Raw genomic sequence first — 25,921 nt, 5'->3', positions numbered from 1 at the left:
TTCATTAAAAATGCATAGTTATCATCAAAATGTTAACATTTTTGACATAACTATGTAGTATTATGTAAGCAAACAAAATTGTGAGATATGGTGAGAACGTTTCACCATAGCAACCAATGGTAAATTTGAGTTAATATTCGGTTTTTAATTAAACTATTTCGCTATTTTTGTGCAATATTCTGAAGGAACTAAAACACAACATTTTTATGAATGTTTTGCGCAAAAAGAAGTTTAGTAACCAGATATTTTTAACTGGGTTTTGTTAACAACAACAATATTATAAACATCAAAGAAATCTGATGGTTGTTTTAATGGTAGCCAAGTAACAAAAATGAGAGGTGACCAGCTCATTCATTGTTTTCTTATCAACTAAACTTACTTTATTTTCAATTGTAGTCTTGATAACTCTTTCTCAGCCGGAATTTCATACTCATTTTTGTCTGGAAATTCCAAGATTTTCTGCAATTCTGCCAAGTCACGTTCTCTGGACTTGTTTTTATTTACAGGGCGGAAGCGGAGCTGCTTTTTGTCTTTGTCCTTCTTCTTCAGTGTAGGAGGTTTTATAAATTCTTTGGCTGCTTTAGATTCAAATGTTTCCCCAGTAATAAGACACCCCTGTAGATATGGAAACACATTGTCATGGTTAAACATACTCTCAATTATACAGTAAAATCCAAAACTTTTTGACCAACATACAAGATTTGTAACTTTTTTCTGAAGATCAAACACATTTTATTAATTAGTATGGACATTATCAAATGAACACTGAAAATGGAAAAAAATGAAGGTCACCGGACAAAATGTCATGGATAGTGAGATTATTTCTTTTCAAAATTTAATGCGGTGATATATGGTAACTTGTGATGAGTTTAAGTTGTGAATTCTTAATATCTCAATATGATGATGGAGTATAGAAGTGTCAAAGGTTACACTTTGTGGTATATGTATCAAATCTTGAATACTTGCACTTACCCAATCTTCAGGTGTCTTAGGTTCCACAGCACCATGAGCAGTACTAACATTAAATTTTGCTGACTCTTTTTGACAACTAAATACTATTTGCATTTGTTGATGATTACTACAGCGGAACTTTGTTTGCTCATTCAGATCTAGAATAATAGTGACGGGTAGCTTCTGGTGTGGCACCGGCCAATCCCATCGTTTTGTAATACTACCATCAGATTCAGCAATGTGGCCACCTTTATCAGTCGCTAAAAACCTAATAACAAAAATATAGACCTTTAGATGCAAATGACTATTTAGATCTTGTAGACAGAGTCACATGACTTTTCCCCTCAAATATGTTTTGCATCATCACATTACATCACAATTACCTCATTAGTTACATAGAACAGTGGAACAGTTTATACGATAACCAGGAGAGATTGAAAGACTACCTGAATGGTACAAACACCTCTCAGTCTCAAAGAGATCTTAGTGTTTAATAATAGACCATTTTCCGTACACTGCGAGAATCACGCGTTATGAGTGAAATCGAACGTAAAAACAGGACAAACAAAGGTCATAGCGTCGTAGTCGCGTCAAACATCGCGTGGGATTCGACAAACGCGAAAGTATTTTAGAGACATTTCCATGCTTAATAATGTGCTGTCCACATTTGATGATAGGCAATTTCGATTAAGTAAGGGTATTCGGAAGCAATATTCCTCTGTCGAAGATCGGCCGGTCGGTGTGAGCTACGAAATAAGGAAATTCGAGTTCAAAATCAAATCGTTCGATTTTTGCGGCAGACGTTCGACGCGCGTCTTTCATGCATCTCGCGAGATCTCGCAATTGTACGGAAAATCACCTATTGTGTCTAACCTTTTCACCACCATGCAGTTCTTTCTTTTCATCACATACAGTCTGCACTTTTCTTTTGAAGATTGGTACAAAATTAACATTTTTTGAGTAAAAACTGTAAATTGACTCAAATTTTGTCTGGCTCGAAAATTAGGGTTTATTTCAAGAAATATTAAAGAATACAAGACAAAAATGCAAAAAAATTTGGGCGAGAAAGTGTGGTGGTGAAAAGGCTAAGGTGACTCAACAAGTAATAAAGTAAAAGCTGAACTCATAATGTGACCATTTAAACTACTACTGAATTGTACTGTGGGATATCACTGCATCACAAAATTACACTTACCACACTTTGCCATTATTATGATAGACAGCCCCACGTCCAGTCGGTGTGAAATATGCAAGCATTTGCATTTCTGGATTGTCTTTGTAAACCAGTGTATAATATCCTGGTTTACCTTCAGCACATCGACTCACACATATAGCAATACGACCTGATGGATAACTGATGTCAGACAGTTGTCAAGGTAACAACCACATAAAATAAATAAATACAACCTTCTATAAGAGTGGCATACAAATCATATGCTGATTAATATTCACTGGGTTTAGTTTTAGTGAATTTGATGTTGCACAGATTCACTGGTTTGAAGGAAACATTACATTGTTATCTGTGCACTGGATTTTAATTTAGCGTATTCAGCCATCAATGAAAATAAAACCATGTAACAATTAAACCCTCTACAGTAGATTATAAAAACCAGGTAACAATTAAGCCCTTCACAGTAGAATATAAAAACCAGGTAACAATTAAGCCCTTTACAGTAGATTATAAAAACCAGGTAACAATTAAGCCCTTTACAGTAGATTATAAAAACCAGGTAACAATTAAGCCCTCTACAGTAGATTATAAAAACCAGGTAACAATTAAGCCCTCTACAGTAGATTATAAAAACCAGGTAACAATTAAGCCCTTTACAGTAGAATATAAAAACCAGGTAACAATTAAGCCCTTTACAGTAGAATATAAAAACCAGGTAACAATTAAGCCCTCTACAGTAGAATATAAAAAACAGGTAACAATTAAGCCCTCTACAGTAGATTATAAAAACCAGGTAACAATTAAGCCCTTTACAGTAGATTATAAAAACCAGGTAACAATTAAGCCCTTCACAGTAGAATATAAAAACCAGGTAACAATTAAGCCCTTCACAGTAGATTATAAAAACCAGGTAACAATTAAGCCCTCTACAGTAGAATATAAAAACCAGGTAACAATTAAGCCCTTCACAGTAGAATATAAAAACCATGTAACAATTAAGCCCTTCACAGTAGAATATAAAAACCAGGTAACAATTAAGCCCTTCACAGTAGAATATAAAAACCATGTAACAATTAAGCCCTTTACAGTAGAATATAAAAACCATGTAACAATTAAGCCCTTCACAGTAGAATATAAAAACCAGGTAACAATTAAGCCCTTCACAGTAGAATATAAAAACCATGTAACAATTAAGCCCTTCACAGTACAATATAAAAACCAGGTAACAATTAAGCCCTCTACAGTAGAATATAAAAACCAGGTAACAATTAAGCCCTTCACAGTAGAATATAAAAACCATGTAACAATTAAGCCCTTCACAGTAGAATATAAAAACCATGTAACAATTAAGCCCTTCACAGTAGAATATAAAAACCAGGTGACAATTAAGCCCTTCACAGTAGAATATAAAAACCAGGTAACAATTAAGCCCTCTACAGTAGAATATAAAAACCATGTAACAATTAAGCCCTTCACAGTACAATATAAAAACCGGGTAACAATTAAGCCCTCTACAGTAGAATATAAAAACCATGTAACAATTAAGCCCTTCACAGTAGATTATAAAAACCAGGTAACAATTAAGCCCTTCACAGTAGAATATAAAAACCAGGTGACAATTAAGCCCTTCACAGTAGAATATAAAAACCAGGTAACAATTAAGCCCTTCACAGTAGAATATAAAAACCATGTAACAATTAAGCCCTTCACAGTACAATATAAAAACCAGGTAACAATTAAGCCCTCTACTGTAGAATATAAAAACCAGGTAACAATTAAGCCCTTCACAGTAGAATATAAAAACCATGTAACAATTAAGCCCTTCACAGTAGAATATAAAAACCAGGTAACAATTAAGCCCTCTACAGTAGATTATAAAAACCAGGTAACAATTACGCCCTTCACAGTAGAATATAAAAACCAGGTAACAATTAAGCCCTTCACAGTAGATTATAAAAACCAGGTAACAATTAAGCCCTCTACAGTAGAATATAAAAACCAGGTAACAATTAAGCCCTCTACAGTAGAATATAAAAACCAGGCAACAATTAAGCCCTTCACAGTAGAATATAAAAACCAGGTAACAATTAAACCCTCTACAGTAGAATATAAAAACCAGGTAACAATTAAGCCCTCTACAGTAGATTATAAAAACCAGGTAACAATTAAGCCCTTTACAGTAGATTATAAAAACCAGGTAACAATTAAGCCCTTCACAGTAGATTATAAAAACCAGGTAACAATTAAGCCCTCTACAGTAGATTATAAAAACCATGTAACAATTAAGCCCTCTACAGTAGATTATAAAAACCATGTAACAATTAAGCCCTTCACAGTAGAATATACAAACCAGGTAACAATTAAGCCCTTCACAGTAGATTATAAAAACCAGGTAACAATTAAGCCCTCTACAGTAGAATATAAAAACCAGGTAACAATTAAGCCCTCTACAGTAGATTATAAAAACCAGGTAACAATTAAGCCGTCTACAGTAGATTATAAAAACCATGTAACAATTAAGCCCTTCACAGTAGATTATAAAAACAAGGTAACAATTAAGCCCTTCACAGTAGAATATAAAAACCAGGTAACAATTAAGCCCTCTACAGTAGAATATAAAAACCAGGTAACAATTAAGCCCTCTACAGTAGAATATAAAAACCAGGTAACAATTAAGCCCTCTACAGTAGATTATAAAAACCAGGTAACAATTAAGCCCTCTACAGTAGAATATAAAAACCAGGTAACAATTAAGCCCTCTACAGTAGAATATAAAAACCAGGTAACAATTAAGCCCTCTACAGTAGATTATAAAAACCAGGTAACAATTAAGCCCTTCACAGTAGAATATAAAAACCAGGTAACAATTAAGCCCTTCACAGTAGAATATAAAAACCAGGTAACAATTAAGCCCTTCACAGTAGAATATAAAAACCAGGTAACAATTAAGCCCTCTACAGTAGATTATAAAAACCAGGTAACAATTAAGCCCTCTACAGTAGATTATAAAAACCAGGTAACAATTAAGCCCTCTACAGTAGATTATAAAAACCAGGTAACAATTAAGCCCTTCACAGTAGATTATAAAAACCATGTAACAATTAAGCCCTTTACAGTAGATTATAAAAACCAGGTAACAATTAAGCCCTCTACAGTAGAATATAAAAACCAGGTAACAATTAAGCCCTCTAAGGTAGATTATAAAAACCAGGTAACAATTAAGCCCTTCACAGTAGAATATAAAAACCAGGTAACAATTAAGCCCTCTACAGTAGAATATAAAAACCAGGTAACAATTAAGCCCTCTACAGTAGATTATAAAAACCAGGTAACAATTAAGCCCTTCACAGTAGATTATAAAAACCAGGTAACAATTAAGCCCTCTACAGTAGATTATAAAAAGCATGTAACAATTAAGCCCTTCACAGTAGAATATAAAAACCAGGTAACAATTAAGCCCTTCACAGTAGAATATAAAAAACAGGTAACAATTAAGCCCTCTACAGTAGATTATAAAAACCATGTAACAATTAAGCCCTTCACAGTAGAATATAAAAACCATGTAACAATTAAGCCCTTTACAGTAGAATATAAAAACCAGGTAACAATTAAGCCCTCTACAGTAGAATATAAAAACCAGGTAACAATTAAGCCCTCTACAGTAGATTATAAAAACCATGTAACAATTAAGCCCTTCACAGTAGAATATAAAAACCAGGTAACAATTAAAGCCCTTCACAGTAGAATATAAAAACCAGGTAACAATTAAGCCCTTCACAGTAGAATATAAAAACCAGGTAACAATTAAGCCCTTCACAGTAGAATATAAAAACCAGGTAACAATTAAGCCCTTCACAGTAGAATATAAAAACCAGGTAACAATTAAGCCCTTTACAGTAGAATATAAAAACCAGGTAACAATTAAGCCCTTTACAGTAGATTATAAAAACCAGGTAACAATTAAGCCCTTTACAGTAGAATATAAAAACCAGGTAACAATTAAGCCCTCTACAGTAGAATATAAAAACCAGGTAACAATTAAGCCCTTCACAGTAGAATATAAAAACCAGGTAACAATTAAGCCCTCTACAGTAGAATATAAAAACCAGGTAACAATTAAGCCCTTTACAGTAGAATATAAAAACCAGGTAACAATTAAGCCCTCTGCAGTAGAATATAAAAACCAGGTAACAATTAAGCCCTTTACAGTAGAATATAAAAACCAGGTAACAATTAAGCCCTTTACAATAGAATATAAACTATGTAAATTTTATAGTATATTTCATGGCAATGGGAGAAATCAAGGACATTGATATCAAACTGTCTGATGACTATAATAACAAAAGGATACAAAACAGAAGCAGTTCCATCAGGAAGCATTGTTAGAAACTTCTGTCTACTTTCATTGTCAATGATTTGTGGCTTAGCTGGTATCAAACGAGCAGATGCAGACATTGTTTTGACTGAACTCTTTTTATTAGTATACTTCATCATGGCTTCCCTCTTTGTATCACCATAGTTACGGATAGTCAAGGGTCGGTCAGCACCTAGTTCTTTAGCCCGTGTACTTTCATTTTGCCTAAAAAACAATTACTGAGATGAATACCAGAATTGCCACCAAGTTGGCAACGAATTTGTCACTGTTTTAACGTTATTTTCCTCAAGGAGACTTGTTACATCTGAAGAACTGAAACATCATTGCCATGGCTACAGAAATTAGGCTAAAATTCTAACTGCAGATTCTCACTTTATTCTAACTAAAGTCAGCTAGAGGTCATTAATCCATTTTGAACCCAGTAACTGGGGAGGAGGGAGCAGTTTTATTGTCTTACAATACCTGATATATTACTTGGGACTGCTATCATTATTTCTTTCTTTTTATTTAAGACTGAAATTCAAAAAGTTCCTCTTTCTTTTTTTGTTTAATACAATAACAGCTTGAATAGACCGATGACAAATTACTCACTCATGAATGGTAACAATGTGTTTATCTTAACAAAGCTTTTATTGGAACAATGTCTTTTTACTGTGATTGTTAAAAGACATTGTTAGAAAAGAGCAGTGAATGACAAACATAAAATTTATTGATTTCTTGAAATGGTTGTATTGTCATATATTTGTAATGACTACAGTAGATATGTCCTACAATGCCAAGGTCGCAATATATTGTTATGCATAAACACTTTTCGGACAGAATGTCAATCAGTCAATATTCTGAATAGATGAGAGGCTGCTGGTCTTACACAATATGGTGTGGTTGTTTGATTGTTACTTACGTCTGTTTTATACAAAGCTGTAATCTTTGACTTGCCCACTCAATAATAGTTTGTCTCTCTAAATCATCCTTCTCATCTGGATGTATAATCCATCCTCTTTCCTCTGCCAATCGTGATGACAATGTGAAATTGATTACCTGTAGGAAACTGGGCTGTTCTCGATTGGATACCTGCGCTGCTACTGTAATTAAAAAAAAACACTTTCTCATTTAATTATTATTGCTGGTACCTCTTCAAACTTTTCAGAAAAATTCAGTTGAAAGCCCTTCTAATTTTAAGTAGCTTTGTCGAAATTCAAATCTGAAAGTTTGCCTTTGTTACGCCATTGTTGTTATGCCATTGGTTAGAAAGTAGAGATGTTGTTACGCCATTGGTTAGAAAGTAGAGCTGCTGTTACGCCATTGGTTAGAAAGTAGAGCTGCTGTTACGCCATTGGTTAGAAAGTAGAGCTGCTGTTACACCATTGGTCATAATGTGGTTTGAATTGCAAGAATGTGAATAAAGTTATACTACTCACCTTCTGAATGTGATTCTGTTGTATTGGACTGTAAGTCAATTCCACCAACTTTACGACCACTCTTTCGTGCTTCAGCTGTAAAGAATACAAGATAAATATGGTCATCAATAGCAAAACCAGAGACAGCCACCTGTTGATGGCTGGCACATAACCTTTTCAGCACCAGTTCCCTCTTTTCATCACAAAATAGTCCTGTTTATAGTCTGCACTTTCCTTCATAAAATTGGGACAAAAATAGTTAATTTTTTTGAGTAAAAACTTAAAATTGTATCAAATTTCGTCTGTTAGCTCCAAAAATAGGCTTCATTTCCAGAAATACTGAAGAATATAAGAAAAAAGTGTTGAATAATTTGGGTGAAAGAAGCCTGGTGGTGAAAAGGAATAACTAGAACCAGAGACAACCACCTGTTGATGGCCGGCCCGTAAGCTACATTTACCACCACAACTATGACAACTATGAGTGGAATATTGTAAATGAGAAACAGAGAAAAAACATCAGCATATTCTTTATATATTGGTCTTGCATAGTGATCTTAGAATATCAATGTAACTATGGTGATATTCTGAATATATTATCAAGGTTACCATGGTGATGTACTGAATATATTATCAAGATTACTATAGTGACAGTCTGAACATGGTACATGTATATACTCCAGTACAGAGTATGTTGCTATGTATTTAAACTGTTATATAGTAACCATGGCGATTACTGTCAGGCTACTTCACATATTACTCGTTAAGTGCATTTTTCTTTTCACACACGTCTTTCTTGATTTGCTATGTCCTGTAAAAACCTGATTCTATGACATACATATACATTATCATTTTCAAATAAGTGCAGCTTTCCAAATAAATTGTTCCACTTAGATGATTCAGTACAATGCTTTATTTAGAGCACATGCCAATGTAAGATCCAGTAAAACACAGAAAAATTCACAAAATTATTATAAGTCTAATGTACCCGGTACTTTATTTTGCTGGAATTAATATTCACTGAAAAGACTTTGGGTCTTTTGTATGGAATTCATTTTCACTGATTTTTTTATTGAGTTTAATGTAAGATATACGAAAAAAAGTATATTTGCTGGATTTTATTAGTCCCTGTTCGGACTTCGTCCAAACGGGGTCTTATAATTCTTTTGTGTGTTACAGTTTAATTTTTTGATACTTTTCAAAATCCAGGTTTTTGAAATAATTGAGGACAACAAAAAGTACCCCATCATTCACAATATATAATTTTTTTAGCCTATGTCACCAGCCTACAATTCGAAAAATTACATAATATCTCTGCCATAGGGAGTGTTAACGTTTTATAATGCAGCCAAAATGGCAACTAGAACACAATCATTTTCCCCAAAATTAGGCTAGTGACCATCAATATCCTTATATTGCCCGGGGGTAATATTTATTGCAAAATTAATAAATTCTGGATATTTGCATTTATGAGTAGGCTTTCATCATCTTTGTGGTGAGGCTAACTCTTAACTAAGTCCCAATTCAGATTTTTCCTTGTATTGTTAAATGCCTTTTGGATATATGGTGCTATATCAATACACACTATAATGATAACAGCCCTGAAGTGAATGATTTGTCAAAATAGTTTCTCTACACCTACTGCATGCCTTAGCAGCAATTCAATGTCTCAACTCTTATAACCTTACAATCCACACAACAGTTATTCATGTTGGCCTGGTACGCAATTTACACAATAGTTATTCTCGTTTACGACTGAGATCAAACTGTCATTATGCAATTATTTCATTGCAAAGTAATGAATTTATCAGACCAGTAATCAATATATCAAATTGTGTATGCACAAAGATATTTAAAGATCTGTATATATGTTGTCATGACAACCAAATATTTATTTGATCTGACAGTATACATGTATTACAACAAATTAGTTATTTTCAATTAAATGTTCTTTTATTTAATTTTTTCCTGTTTGGTGCATGTTTTTTTTTTTTAGAAAACATTACTATGCCACACAGTGGAGTACAAACCCTGTCATTGTACAGTACATGTAAATTGAGTGCTCAAGGTAACAAACATGAACACTTGACAGCTTTTTTATTGCCTTTATGTATTCAGTGTACAAATACACAGTAGAGTTCATTGTGTAAATCATAAAATTAAATTAGAATTGTAAACAGCATCACAGGGCTCAAGATTCACAATGCTGGTTTGTTCAATTAATTTTTAGTTAATCAAAGATTAATGTTTATTTTCTATGTGATTCAATGCATTTATGTGCACTCTAAACATATGATATACTAAATGCATTTATGTGCACTTTAAACATATGATATACTAAATGCATTTATGTGCACTCTAAACATATGATATACTAAATGCATTTATGTGCACTCTAAACATATGATATACTAAATGCATTTATGTGCACTCTAAACATATGATATACTAAATGCATTTATGTGCACTCTAAACATATGATATACTAAATGCATTTATGTGCACTCTAAACATATGATATACTAAATGCATTTATGTGCACTCTAAACATATGATATACTAAATGTGCTATATGTCTAAACTGAAGCTATTTCAGCTTGTATTCAATCCATTATTCTATTAAGTTTCTTGATATTTTGAAACAAGTGTTTCTGACAAAGAAAATGTTTTGTTAGCAACAAAAGTCACATGACTAAATTTGTATCAATGATATGTCAGTAATTGCCTTGTTTTTTAAATCTGAACCATGTAACCAAACCATGTAACCATGTAACCAAACCATTTAACCATGTAACCAAACCATGTAACCAAACCATGTAACCATGTAACCAAACCATGTAACCATGTAACCAAACCATGTAACCAAACCATGTAACCATGTAACCAAACCATGTAACCAAACCATGCCGGCAAGTTCCATAGCACATTGAAATTCAAATCAAGCAGATTGATGGTGCTTGAGAAAAAAAAATTGATCAATTAAATTGCTGTCATATAGTTTTTAATTATGCAGACCTTACTTTCTAAGGTGAGTGATTATTCCACTCATCCAAATCAAAACCCAGAAGAGCTAACTACTATCACCCTTCCAATCCATACCATTTTGATGGTATTTCAATAGCATTCATCCCAAAATCTATCACATTGCTGGAAATATAAGAGTACAAAAAAAATGTATACCATATTTTTCAAGATTTACTTTCTGTTGCATGAATGATGTGCAAGTAATTTAGCATAACTAGTTGTGTCACAACAAATCTACTTACAAGGTGCACTGCTTAACTAGTTATGTCACAACAAATCTACTTGCAAGGTGCACTGCATAACTAGTTGTGTCACAACAAATCTACTTACAAGGTGCACTGCTTAACTAGTTGTGTCACAACAAATCTACTTACAAGGTGCACTGCTTAACTAGTTGTGTCACAACAAATCTACTTACAAGGTGCACTGCTTAACTAGTTGTGTCACAACAAATCTACTTACAAGGTGCACTGCTTAACTAGTTGTGTCACAACAAATCTACTTACAAGGTGCACTGCTTAACTAGTTGTGTCACAACAAATCTACTTACAAGGTGCACTGCTTAACTAGTTGTGTCACAACAAATCTACTTGCAAGGTGCACTGCTTAACTACATTCAGCTGATCAAAGTATGTATACTTGTAAATTACATTGCAATGTTAGAATTGCCATGCACTTTACACAATATTTATTTATGTACTTTTTAACCAATTGACAACTCAAATTTATGCAAAGTAAGATCACAGCCAACTATCCACTGTGTATGCAATAAAATACATCTTAGAGGGAAACAACATTTGATAAAGAGATTTTTTTAAATATAACATTTTAAAAAGTGATGTGTATGTCTTTTGAGGGTTTCATTCATCACCTATTTTCAGTGACAGGAACAAACATCATCACTGCACAACACTGATTTTAACTCAGGAATTGTCGAGTCAGCCCTCTGAAAGATAATCTGTAGCCCAGAGCTGTTATTTGATCCACTCTCATAACATCACTGATATCAAGACAATTGCAACCTGATACAGTTTCTCCAATTCAGTTATATTTTGGATAGAAATTGAGAACGCTAACATTGTTATTATGAAATATAATCTGTTTGCTAAACCGAAAGAAAGAAACATTTTACTTGATGTTCAACTATATGTAGAAAATAAGGCTTTTAATTAATTGTTTCTATCATAACATTTAACAAATAGTTACCTCAGTCACAGTCCCTCTAACCCTGTCTGGAAACGACTAGCGTTCTTTTGTCTCGAACCGCAGTGCGGGTAAACAAACCGCTCACACCCAGGCCGAGGGAGTCAGGAAGTCAGACAGATTGCAATACCGTCAAAATATTCATTAAAATCGAAAAATTTACCGTCATGCAAAGCGATACCTCATTGTATGACTTCACTTTGACTTCAAATTCGGGCAACCACAACGTAAACAAACATGTAAACAAAATTATCACTATGAAATTTGGGTTTTTTGAATTATGATACGCATCACAACCAGCCTACCAACTCATAAACATCCAGTTCCTGCAATGCAAAGATTATTATCGGGAATTATGTTCATTTTCTTGTTATAATAGGGAAAAAACTTTGCGTGCCAACATGATAACATCGCTAAACAAATCTTGTCAAAATGGCGTCGTTCATGTTAACGTAGTCGATCGAAAAACCTGTGATATTTCTGATTCTTGGGGGGTTCATAAGTCAACTATACAACAACTAATGACTTTATTCTATGCAAAAGTATATAACGATGCTTTAATGTTTGTATATAAATGATTTTTTTAGCACAGAATTGAGTACATTGTCATTTCAAAACGTTGCCATTTGCATTTACGATCTAAAAAGCATCCATAAAAGTCGCTCAATTTAACATTAATAAAATGCGGTGTGACAAATAACAAATCAGCCCACCAATTTTTAATGATATGTTTCAATAATAAAATGTCAAAATCGAAGACAAATATTGGTCTCGTGCCGAGAAGTATGGTAAATAAAATAGAGTTCATTTTCAATCACCCCAAAATCAAAAACGACAAATATCTGGGTAAAGGTATGAAAATTTGTTGCGAAAATGTGTCGCTGCTGGTAAAATAGATGAATTAAAGAACTACTAAAATTAAGTGAAAAAGCACGAATTCTGGAATAAACAACTAAGTTGTCAAAAAATACATAACACTGACGATGTCAAATCACGTACTTATCACGTGACAATGCTTTGCCCACACCTGCAATGCGCCTTTGGCAGGGAAGGAGGCCAATTCACACCTAATACAATGACCGTTTCCAGACCAGGGATAGAGGGACTGTGCCTCAGTGAAGGTTTAGCTGAGGTAAGTACATTAAGGTAATTGACATTGCAGAACATTTGATGATTAAAAACTTGAGGGTGGATTTAAGAAAGAAAAAAAATATGCACAAAGCAAGTTTTGATAATAAAAATCCTACAAGAACGGAATTCTACCTAAAAACACTAGTTTACCATCCAACTTTTCCAATGTCAAAATTTAAATCAAATGATAGGAAATTTGACAGTTCTTCAAATTAAAATGTAGACGAGGATTTTATAAACAATTAAATGGCTTGCATATTCGCATCTGAGATACACAAACAATTGTGATTTAATAATTCTGAATAGTCACTATGAGAGAATATATTGATTCAGTCTAGCAGTTTTGAGTTTCTGCTAAAAAAACATTACCATTTGTTAATATTTGTGTTTATCATGTAAATTATGGGAATACTCACATTCAGCAATTTATAATTGCCACCCTACTGGCACCTAAAACATTGTAAGTGTAACCTGTCACTAAGAACTTCCAAGTTATAATGCAATAAAGTAATCTAAACATTTGATGTAAATGTTTGATAGACAGATTATATTGTTCAATAAGAAATGCATGGATGTGAATAATTTACTTGTAGTACCGGGTAAATGTAACAAATAATTACCAGTACTCATACTGTAGTCACTCTATATATTGGTTACATATGTTTTTAATAGTTTATTTCTTAGTTTGTTTGATGCCAGGATAAACTTATTTCAAGTTACCAATAAATTTCTGTAAATAATTACAAATGCAGAATTATTGTGATTCGTGAATGCTGTTCTCTTTTGTACTGCCTTCTATGTGCAAATTACTGTAAAATACTTTATTTTAGCAGGAATAAATTTTTGCTGAAAAGACTTTTTGGGTGTTTTGTATTGAATTTATTTTCACTGATTTTTGACGAGTTGAATGTAAAATACATGTGTATACAAAAAATGGTATATTCGTTGGATTTTATTTTTACTGAATCATCCCTTTAGCAAAAATAGCAAAAATTAATTCCAAGCAAAAAAATAAAAATATTTTACAGTAGTTTACTGATTGAACAATTTCATTTCATATTTCATATTCATCCGTGTTAGTGACATCAATTCAAGCCTATACTTTCAATCCACCATTTGACGTGAGTGACATGCATAGTAAGTCACTGATTAATTATTCAATTATCATCTTAATCCATTAGTCTCTTACTCTCAGCATAACAAAGTTATTCCTTTCATCTTCATATAAATTTCAATGACAGTTGAATATAACCAGCCAATTATAAAATGTTCCAATATTATTCAATCGGCCAATAGCAGCATCTCGTTTCGATTTGTGAAATTCATAAATATTTATAAACATGAAGGGAATGCCTTTGTTGCACTGGGAGTATCCTCTACAATTTCAGATGATAAGTAAATAAAAAGTACTTACGAACTTCAAGTCTGTGCATAGATTTAAATCTCTCCAGACGTGTCTTGGGTTTAAGTGGTGTGCTTCCAACTGATGGGGCTTTGCTTTCTTTTCGGTACTGTAATATTGCAGGGGCTCCATCAGATGTGTCCACCATCCCCTTTTTACTCTCATCATCATCATCTGCTCTTTTTTTCTTTTTCTTTTTTTTCTCTTTTTCTGCCTCCTCAGCCTCTGCAGCTTCTTTGATTTCTTTATCTTTCTGTTCTTTCTCTCGTTCTTCTTCTTCTATTTTATTCATGGCCTTTTCCTGGTAAGCCTGACTTTGCCACTCTCTTGTTGTGTATTGAGTCTCACTGATTAGTTCTATCCAGCTGTTCAGTAACAGATTTACAAGTTCTCGTGGAAGATCCAAATGCTCGTTTCGGAAAAGATAAAGAATTCGTCCTAATTGAATCAGCAGCATGGGAGCTGCAAAAATAGCTTCTTGGTATAAGTGTCTTTGGGTAAATTCTTCGCCATCGTTTGAATTATTGTCAAAGTAACCTGTTCTTAGCAGAGGGAGGCTGAAACTACCGTCTTTTATATCGGGAAGAAAAAATCCATCTCCTCTTCCTATTCCTATTCCTGCTTTCAAATCGCGTAGGTTAATAATATTTGCACCATCAGCTGTCGGGTTACTACCGTCGCCTTCTCGTGGTGTATGATCATCACCTTCTCCGGCCCGAGCTCTTGCTCTTTCCTGTTGTCTAAGAAAAGCGGCGATCCTAGGGTTGAGGTGGGCAAATCGTAGACTTTGTGGAAGCTCATCCGGCGTTTTCTTCTGTCGTTTCGCGCGCTTTCGAATGCCCGTCTGATCGAAGAAGAATAAATTGGAATTCATGGTGACAGGTCGCGTAACGAACTGTTTAGAACATTAATCTTGGGTTTCAGTACGCGTTGCTAGCTGCCCTATGTGGGGAAAAAAACGAACAAATTAATGAAAATAGTGAATAAGACACTACCGCGTGTACAGCGCATACGGGGATATCACTTTAAGTCAGGGGTAACTGTTCATTCCGGGTGTAACTGAACGCGTCAATGTCGTAAGCAAAGACCATCTACCTGGGATGTATCCTTTTTACTATTATAATGTTTGTAACATTGTATCACGTGCAGTTTTCATTATATAATTTAATTAAAAAACAGACGCCTCACTTGTGGTATTTAAACGGTACACCTGTCTCCGGGCCAATTTCAGAGCTCTAAGTACCCTCATTTTAAAGCGTGCAGCTAAATGTGAGACATACAAAGTACCGTGAAACGAGCAGAAAAGTTTACGCTGCTAAGGAAAATACCACACTTGCCTGTTTCCTGTGTACTCTAATCAATCAGGAAAATACACGAACCTAAAAATCAAACCTGTTGGAAATGTCGTATCTACCATGTAGACACTGTATGCTTGGCTGTATCGGCCGGCACTGTCATACAGAGAGGCAGTCAGAGCTATGGTTACCCGGGTAAAATGATCCTCAATTGGCGATGCATTTATGAAGACTCGCACACAACCAACTCCACTCAACATAGAGACGCCATTTTGGATACTATTGTGTAGCCCGTGCTGAATATGCATCGGCTTATCGTTGTTGCTATGCGACCTTCTTTGTATGTACACAAAACCGACCCAGCTTAGCGGTGTCAACACTCAAGTTGGGTCCCGAGCGTGCCGTGTCCACTTGTATAGGATGATCTTTTAATATTTAGCATTATATTTTATTGCACCTTGGTACAAAACAACCGACACTATAAATGGTATCGGCAATATACGAACCAGCTGCCTGGCCATTTCAGGCTTCAATACGAGGTGATTTTCAGCTTTAAATTCAATGGTTCAAGGAATTGTTTTCAAACCGACGTTTATTTGAAAAAAACAACAACACATTGATGGTCTATAAAGCACAAAGCAAGTTTTCTATAGAATGCCTAATAAACTGAAAACTGAAAGATGTTCATTTTAGTGACAATATAAGTGTGTTTGTCACACTGTCATTGACCCGACCCCATCTTGACAACTGCTCATATCTTACTTGGTGGCGATATAAACCAAACGATAACTATTTGTATTTGATGGAATCAGACACCAAATATAATGACCGAGTGCTCGCAAGCCTACATTTATATATTCATATTTGTATTTATGCCCACTCTTTATATATTTGTATTTATGCCCACTCTTTATATATTTGTATTTATGCCCACTCTTTATATATTTGTATTCGAAAACTTAAATTTGTTTTCCCCCTTTTTATATTTATAGAGAAAATCCGTATTTAAATTCATTTTCATATTTGTATTTGTATTCGAAAAACGTATATTTATATTCAATCATTTTAAGCTAACTACGAGTCCACAAACGTGCAATAAACAGAAATGGGAGAAACCATGTACACTACGATAAAGACTTCCCGTTATCGACATTGTGGAATGTTTTCGTTTTTATGCAGAAAAATACAATATTGTTCATACATGAGTTGTCGAACACACTACATATTTTATCATTTCATTCATCTTCTTTCAGTCATAATTCAAAACAAATAAAAGACACAAATATAGAGAATATAACAAATATTCTGTAATATTCTTGTTTAACCGGTTATTATGAAATAGTTTGCACGGCATATGGATTACATTTTGTCATGAATTATTCTTAATATATTTCTGAATTTTCTTTTCAAAATCACTTGTAGAGTTACCACTGAGATGGTATGTGTTTAAATCAGCACTGTTATATAAAAACAGATTGTATCAGCAATCTGGTTAATGTCTTTCCTTCTACGACGCTCTTCCAGTGTTGTTAAGCCTATTCATAAAATAAAATACTAGTACCCAGAATGTATTCATTTTGCAATAAACTGTACTCCAAGGCAATATAATAATATAAAAAAAGTCACCAGCCATTCTTTCGAGAAATTGATGGTTGTATTTAGTGGAAAGTCGCCATTTTGTCACTAATGTAACACTTTTACCACATGTTCCTATGTCAGAAATATTATGCAAAATCTAGCCCGTTGACATAGACTGAAAAAATCATATATATTTAATGATGTAGTACTTTTTGTTGTTCTGAATTATTTTAAAAATCTGGATTTCAAAAAGTGCCAAAAAAATGCAATTTTTAACATAGTGATCTATAGAATTGTTCTAAAAACAGCAATTTTCAAGAAATAATTGAATCGGACACATTTCCCAAAAAAGCTTTACTGTAACACACAAAATAATGCTATTTCAGAGTACTATGGGACATTAGCTTCATGATTATACATAATAAACCAATGTAAACAATTATGATGGGATAACCACGTCATTGTTTTTTGGTGTGCAGCCGCAGAAAGGATTTTAACTTAAGTCTACCGAAAATGGTGTTTGATGCAACAATACCCCAGGCGCTGGAGGTTGTAATGTTCCGCCCACCCGGTAGCATTATCCTACCGGGTGGGCGGAACATTATCCTACCGGGTGGGCGGAACATTATCCTACCGGGTGGGCGGAACATTATCCTACCGGGTGGGCGGAACATTATCCTACCGGGTGGGCGGAACATTATCCTACCGGGTGGGCGGAACATTATCCTACCGGGTGGGCGGAACATTATCCTACCGGGTGGGCGGAACATTATCCTACCGGGTGGGCGGAACATTACAACCTCCAGCGCCTGGGGTATTGTAACAACCACTCAATGTCACACTTATTTAAATTAACGCTTGTTTTAAATGATGTCACTGGGCACGTCATGTGATTAATTATTCACGTAATAATAAACAATATTCGGTAATCATTGTCTTAAGTAATTATTCGAAATAGCTAGATATTTCGAGCAAAAGAAGTCAAGGTTTTAAAAAAAAATAGCGTTTGATCGATTCTGTTCATTTGTTTTAACCAAAAATATTTATGCTAACTGTACAAATGTTTAATTAATTAACTTTAATTAAATGCCTAATTAAGACCTAATCTGAAATATGTTGGCGCATGACATTATGTCGTAATGTTTTGAAATACCGAAAATACCACATTTTGCTAATTTTGATCATAGACCAATTTTTCATCCTTACAAAAAATTATTAGAGCCGCTGTTTTGAAAGATAAATTATTTTTAAACAGTTCTGATATGTTCGAATAATTTATTTCCATCCTTTTTATCACAAAATGCCAAATTAAGCAAATTCTGAGCAATTTCAGCAACTTAGTGTTTAGGCGATATGTAATCTTGTATTGGGAACGCCACAATAACTGTAATAGTAATATTTAGCAATTTAATAAGTCACAAAGTTGGTAAATTTTGACCAATTTCTCAATTTTTAACACAATTTCGGCTAAAAATGCCAATCACAGAGGTCATCCACCTCAACATATGATAGAATCCTGTATAGATACATGCTTTCAACAACTTGAACAAATGCCAATAAATATAAAATTAACTATACATTTTGTATATATTTTAAAAACCTAAAATGTTATATTTTCTGTATTTGGACCAATTCAGTCTTAAAATGCACTAAAGATGACAAAGGTAACTCATTACATTATTTTAATGCAGAATCGATTGGTGTGACTTTCTCTAAAACATAATCGATTTTCACCCATTTCTAATGAAAAATAAAAATGTTGGTACATTTTTACTAATGACCGACAGAAGTGAAATTCAATGTTATAATGAAGAAGGCCCATTTCTATAGCTGTTCTAATAACTATGCAATATATGATTCTGTGCTACATTTTTATAATTTTATTTTTTTCTCAAACCAAATTGTGGGCTTAAGATATAAAATCACCATGGTGATGGTGAGTACCTTACTGTGATACAATTCCACCTGGATGTCCGCTTCAGTGAAAAAAAAGTGCCGTGTATATTTTCAGTATTCATTTTTCTGGCCGACTGCCACCGCCTTGCAAACTACAGGGGTCAAATTTATTGGACTGTTGTTACTTTGAAAGACAATATACACAACATGCTTACTGGTAATACCATCGCCATTCACTAACGGAGACAGGATTAAAGATATAGTATCTTTGATCATTTTGACATCGCCTGTGAAAACAAGATGAATAATATTTGATCGACGCGTAGAAAAATCGATACATTGCGGCAGAAATGCATCTCATGTAGTGTGTATAATGTAGCCAAACACGACCAATCAATATCTGAAAATTGAAATCATCGATCATCGAAACATGGTTTTAACCAACACTTCTAATGAGATTGCTTACTTGTTAGGTTGTCATGACTACTAGATAGATCAAGATATAGTCTTCAAAATCATCAATGTTAAAATCTTCGACGATATGAGCTTTATATTTGCTAGAGTGTGCTACATAAAATGGTGAATGTGTCTTCGTGATATCAGCTAGGAGTCCTACAGTATAATTGACATATAAACAACAATACTATCCCCCGTCACCGACCTAAATTTCGAGATATTTTGACCTTTTCGGACTCCACTCACAAAACAACGTTTTACACATTGCTATGTGCTATATGCAAACAGTTGGGTACCATTAAAACTTATCGCCAGATTTTTACCACGTGACTTCATTTTATGTTGTTGCTCACATCCAGAAAGTATGGCCATCGAACTATTTTTCGCCCACGTTTGTGGCATTTACCATAGGTTACTATCATTGTAAAAATAGTTGTCATATCTATATAACGTATGTTCGGATATACATGGTGAATACTATGTACTCATAAGATGGGTAATCCTGAAGAATTCTTTTTATAACAAATATCATCGTAAAATAAATCTTTGACACTAAATAGTTGCAATTTTGCAGACAGCTTTTTCTCCGAATAACCATTTCGTACTGGGTAAAAGGGTAAAAAAAAATATTTCATGTTTACAAAAATGAAGAAAATGAATAAAAATATGGGGTCACCGTACTCGGCTCAGAGATAATAGATCTACAAAATGAGGTGAAAATAGCATGTTTTGTCAGTTTTTATAGTATGTTAGTATTGTCACAACCCATGGCAAGGACACATCTCAAAATTTTGGTCGGCGACACACGATGAAAAAAATGATAGATAGTGTTTCAAAATGTAAATGTCGATGCCTAGTATTACAAAAGAATGGCATAACGTACAGTGACTTTTTAATGACGAATTGTGTGTTTTTTTCATTGATTTTTTTTAAATTGCTGCTAAGTAGTCATTTTTATTTAACAGTGGATTAAAAGATGTCTACATACTACTGACCAATACTAAAGCGATTAATTACAGATAGATTTCGAAACGAAACTATACGCTATGAAACGTGCGAGTGTCATAATCGCACAAATAACCTTCATCCTTTATTCCCTGAAAGTCACCCAATTTCACACGACATTACTAATACGCTATATTATTTATAGTTTAGTATTTTGACCACACAGATCTTTTCTGTACGACGTGAAAACACCAAAAGGCGCCTTGCGTAGAACGTAAGAAAATCGCTATGTTTTAATTAGACCACAATTTGAAATAAACACGAACGTGCAACTATCGGAAATGAACATCTGGGAGGGGGAGTGGCATGTCACGATTGGTTGAAATGATCGTCTAATAAATTAATATTCACAAGCAATGAAAAACTCAGTGTTTTCAGTAAAATTGTGCCAATTGCTTTCCGATAGCCAAAATGGTAGTTCTAAATTAACTGATTCTATCGCTATCAGCTGAAAAATAATCACTGATGTAATAGTGTTTTTTGAGACACGTTTTTGACCAGAGTCTAGCAAACTGTTGAAAGTAACCGCTGGTTTATTCGTTAACGTACATAGCAAGTAACGATATTCACGAAGAATTGATATTCCAGTCTTAGTATTATTGCTCAAAATTGCGCATAATGTTTTCCATAACTTTCACCAGTGACAAAACCTAATCATTATGCATTTCGAGAAATCAATTTGTGTGTATGCGAATTTGAAATGTAACAATTTTGAATGCAATCAAGCGTAGAACTCATTCCTGCAAAAAAATATTAGCGCCAAACAGGATAATTCGATTGAATTGTTTTGCAATATACACAATTTTAGGACCTGTATAAGTTTCGTTGAATATTATCTTGTAAAGAAATCGCAGCACTGCCTTGTGAGCACTTGGGGGCTGAAAATCAATAAATACTAATTTTCAAAAAAGAAATCATCCGCTATACGTATATAAATATAGCAGATGATTTTTTTTTTACAATTAGTATTTATTGACTTTCAGCCCCCAAGTGACTGTGCTTGTGAGCCATATTTTTATGAGTAACGATGGTTCTTCAAATCCGCCACTGTTTTAGTGATATGCAACTTTCACCACATTGCCGGGATTTCATTGCTGACAACGAAAGATATGCAGTTATCCATCGATAGAGGGCACATCACAGTTCCCATAATGCAGCATCCGTTTCCAAGAGGATTTCCCAAATAACAAAATGGCGGATGCTCAAGTGATTTCCACTCCTCCGTCCCAAAATATACTTCACCCAGACGCTCAAATATTATCTTTGAGCGACATTCCGGAAGACCTGTCCCCGTCGGTTCCACAAACACCAACGCATGGCCGTGAGACGGTGCAATCTGTAACTGAATTCGGCGACTGTGGAAGCTCGGACGATGAACCTGAGGTACGTCATTGTTTAAGCTCGACCAGTCTTGGTTTCGCTGTACACAGTCCCTCTGCCATGATAGAGGGGCTGTGCACTGTACTAGTTTTTAAATCGCAATTAGAGATATTGTCTCATAAATAATCGTGTAGCCGACGATCTAAAAAACAAAACCGCGAAACTGAGACATACTGACAGAACTACAGCTAAACTCAGTAACTAAAGTTTAGTAAATCGTGTTTTGTTTACAATAATGTCTGGTTGAAGTGTGTTAAAGTCTAGTAAACTAGTAAATTCCAGTCTAACTGGTAAAAAATAATGTAATACAGTATGCCCGGTGGTGAAATGTATTCACTGCGAGATCTCGTGTCCTGGAAGTCAAAAGTTAAAATTGTTGAACTATATATATTTATAGTTTTATTTATGATTTAGTCATTATGTCAGAGACAGCAGATGGTTTACAAAATTGTTTAAGCAAGCTTCAGGTTTATTGTACAAATTGGTATCTCAATGTTAATGTGAAAAAAACAAAAGTTATGGTTTTTACTAAAAGCAACCTTCTTTTAAAGAAACATAACTTTGTGTTGAATAACCATCTTATTACAGCTGTTAAAGAATTTTGTTATCTGGGAATTATTTTCAGTCCAAATGGCAAATTTGAACTTAACCAGTCAATGCTTAAAAATAAAGCTATCAAGGCAAGTATTTTCAGTTCGGCAATCTGTTCTGAGCCATAAAATGATTAATCCAGAATTGTGCTTGAAATTATTTAATCAATTGATTGTGCCAAATTTACTACGTTCAGTTACCCATCATAGACTCCAGTCAGTCAAAATGACTATTTTGAACTGTAGGCATTAATCAGCGATTCTGCCAATGACAGAGAGATAGAACCTAGGTCAGGGGAAGCCCAATGACCCCAAGATTCTTTTCCCTTACGTCACGAACCACGTGACCAAGGCCATGTGGTAGCGCCATCATAGCCAGACAATCACTTCTATTTTTATCTCCACACCTACGGGGATGAAAATATAGCGGCTCTGCCTGGAAGGCCTGCCTTTTCCTGTCCGGGTTTTGGGCTTGGGTTGTTACCGTGGCCACGGTAATCGACATTGTAGCTGGTAGGGTAAGTTTTCCTTGTCATTTTTACCCTTGTGTCGATTTTCCCTTTGTGTGTAGCATTTTTCACAACAAAGAAAGTAAAACCCAGCAACATAACTTAAGGTAGCGGGACTATTATTTGCATACTTGTTTTCATCTTCTAATTGTGACCAAATGACTACAAATAGACCCAGGAAAGTATATATTTTTGAAATCGCAAGACTTCAAGCTTTTCAAAAGTGTGTTTTTCATGCCCGTATCTGCATTCTACGGTGCGTTACTTAAAAAAAATAATTACACATTTATGCTGGTGATAAAAAATGGTGTTTGCTGGTGATAAAAATTGTTGGTTTTGTTGCGTTTCCAACTGTATTTCGCTTCCCTCATGCATGTCGTGTTCATTTTATGCTTTATCAATCAATTTTGAAATAGATAGATGTAATGGCAGCACCAGAAGCTCGCCGCCGGTTTTGTCTCTTCATTTTTCGAGGCGACTGTGCAGTGGTTATAATCAGAATTTACCAGCATAGAACCCACATCGAATGCTATTTTTGCCATGACTGCATGCAGGGTTCAAGGTTTTTTGCCTTGAGGGTGTGTGTTTTTCACTGGAGTTCTGAGGCCTGGGATGTTTTCCAGAGCCATGCAAATGCTAAGGCAATCACTTACTGTTGCTTCAACGCTTATGGGATCACAGGCGTCGGGATCCAAAGCAACCCCGTCGGCACGTCTCCCCCTGTCTGGCTGAGTGCTAAGTGGGGCGCAGTGTACGCAGACAGTGTTGATGGGCGGACGTGGGTCAGCTGCGGAGGAGGTAACGCTTAAGGCCCCCGGGTGGGGTAAATCTTATGCAACACTTTCCGCTGAACCAAACGCTACCCGATCTGTGTGGTTTCGGAATCAGACCCCAAAGTGTGGGATGAGACCATAACGCCCCCAATCGGATCCCAAGGCTCCTTCCCGAGACCCCAGTACCATGAATTTCCGTTTGGCAAACCGGGTAAAGGGGAACGGCCGCATTCCATGGGCGTTCTCGCCAGCTCAGTCTGAGACGATCCATCACGCCATGAGGGCAGAGTTGCTTGAGTGCATTATTGTGCACACCCATAACTCTGAGACCTCAGAGGCAGAACGCACCAGCCTCCTAGACCAGGCGACACATTTACTGGTGGGGCACCACACAGCTACATGCGACATCCCCCAGTGTCACCTTGCTCTCCTGGCTGGGGCTACTACTGTGCAACGAGACGTGGTCTTAGACGCACATGTTTTTGCCGGCAAACTGAGTCGGGGGGTATGTCCCCACCTCAGTGACGCAGACTGGACATCTTCCACACTTTTTCATGGGGAGATTGCGTTTGAAGTCTCGGAGCTTCGGAGTGCAACAAACTAGATGGTTCAGATCAAATCCGCTAGCCAGTTGGCCGCTGCCAAGGGTAAACGGAGGGCGCCCCAAGCACAGAAAACACAGCTCCCTAAGGCGACATCTGCTGGCCAGAGTCAGCAAGCGATCATACCCTTCCACGGGAGGGAAGAGTAGCGGCGCACCCCCAGGGAAGAAGGAACCAGGTGGTGGCTCCTCATCCTCCTCGGGCGGTTGTCCACCCCGAGGGAAGCATGTTTGATACTTACCTCTGCGACCGGGGGGACAGGCATGTGTTCAGCGGGTGGCCAGGTCACAACTTAGTGACTACCGCAGGCCTTGGGAAACTTACCTCATATAAAAAGAGAGCACCTACACCTCGCAACTGCCGAACCCATGGTCACATATCCTTGTAGCACACAGATTGCGCCAGGGTAGTCCGGTTTGGAGGTAGTGGGTGACCGATCCCTGGACTTTCCAGGTGGTGACATACGGTTACAGAAGCAATCTGACAGGAAGTAGACAGTTTGCTGGAAAAGGGCGCTATACACAAGGTAGATCAGTGGGCATTAAGTCCAGGCTTCTACTCAAATGTGTTCAAAGTACCATATCTACTGTGGCGGGCGTCCAGTTCTGGACCTAGGCAGACTGAATCAGTACGTGCTCCTCAATCGGTTCCGCATGGAGACGCCATTAAGCGCTCTTCTCTCCATCCACCGCTTCGACTGGCTAGCCCCACTAGACTTAAGTGGGGCCTACTTGCACATACCGATGCACCCGGCGAGTTGCCATGTCCTTCAAGTCGCCCAGCTGAGCCAAGTATTGCCTTTGAGTATTGCACAGCCCCCTACATTCCACCAAAATGAATGGAACAGGTAGTGCTGCTGCTTCACCAAACGTCAGTACACATCAATTCGTACCTAGACGACTTGTTATTACATAACTCTAACAAGAGGTTATTAGCCGAGCAAGTAAGGCTAACACAGGATTTACTTCACCAGTTGGGCTCCCATCCCTACCTAACAGTTGTGTTCCTGGGCATGGAGTTTGACACACAGGTAGGCTTGGTATAGCTATTGCAAGCGTGTTGCTTGGTGCTAATGCGAGAACTAATGCGGATCATCGGAATGATGACCTTGAAGGGTAGTTTCCCAGGCCGCATTACACAGGCACCCAGGACAACGCTTGTTACTACAACACCAAGCTCTCCTGCG

The 25,921-nt window shown here is 35.8% G+C and overlaps 2 protein-coding genes across 4 annotated transcripts in view; one reads left to right on the top strand and one right to left on the bottom strand.

Annotated features, from left to right (window-relative positions):
• LOC102807725 (uncharacterized) overlaps positions 1–16,226 on the bottom strand; it is a 34,794-nt gene extending 18,568 nt beyond the window's left edge. The window contains exons 1-8 of one of the 3 annotated variants that reach the window (XM_085496691.1): positions 15,989–16,226; positions 14,664–15,593; positions 7,916–7,990; positions 7,399–7,579; positions 6,474–6,701; positions 2,147–2,305; positions 973–1,219; positions 380–615 (exon numbers count right to left, since the gene is read on the bottom strand). In XM_085496691.1, coding sequence (XP_085352817.1) covers positions 380–615; positions 973–1,219; positions 2,147–2,305; positions 6,474–6,701; positions 7,399–7,579; positions 7,916–7,990; positions 14,664–15,525 — 1,988 coding nt within the window. In that variant the 5' untranslated portion in view covers positions 15,526–15,593; positions 15,989–16,226. The remainder of the gene's footprint in view (positions 1–379; positions 616–972; positions 1,220–2,146; positions 2,306–6,473; positions 6,702–7,398; positions 7,580–7,915; positions 7,991–14,663; positions 15,594–15,988) is intronic. The other 2 variants (XM_085496692.1, XM_085496693.1) reach the window with 2 other exon arrangements.
• Positions 16,227–22,056: 5,830 nt separating this feature from the next.
• Positions 22,057–25,921, top strand: part of LOC100375230 (leucine-rich repeat and guanylate kinase domain-containing protein-like) — a 70,865-nt gene continuing 67,000 nt past the window's right edge. Inside the window, exon 1 of the mRNA XM_085496690.1 lies at positions 22,057–22,264. Coding sequence (XP_085352816.1) covers positions 22,073–22,264 — 192 coding nt within the window. The 5' untranslated portion in view covers positions 22,057–22,072. The remainder of the gene's footprint in view (positions 22,265–25,921) is intronic.

The sequence above is a fragment of the Saccoglossus kowalevskii genome, chromosome 3 (genome assembly GCF_978046115.1).
Source record: "Saccoglossus kowalevskii chromosome 3, keSacKowa6.1, whole genome shotgun sequence".
NCBI lineage: Eukaryota > Metazoa > Hemichordata > Enteropneusta > Harrimaniidae > Saccoglossus > Saccoglossus kowalevskii.
The sequence above is the reverse complement of the archived record's forward strand: the minus strand, read 5'-3'. Positions and strand labels throughout refer to the sequence as shown.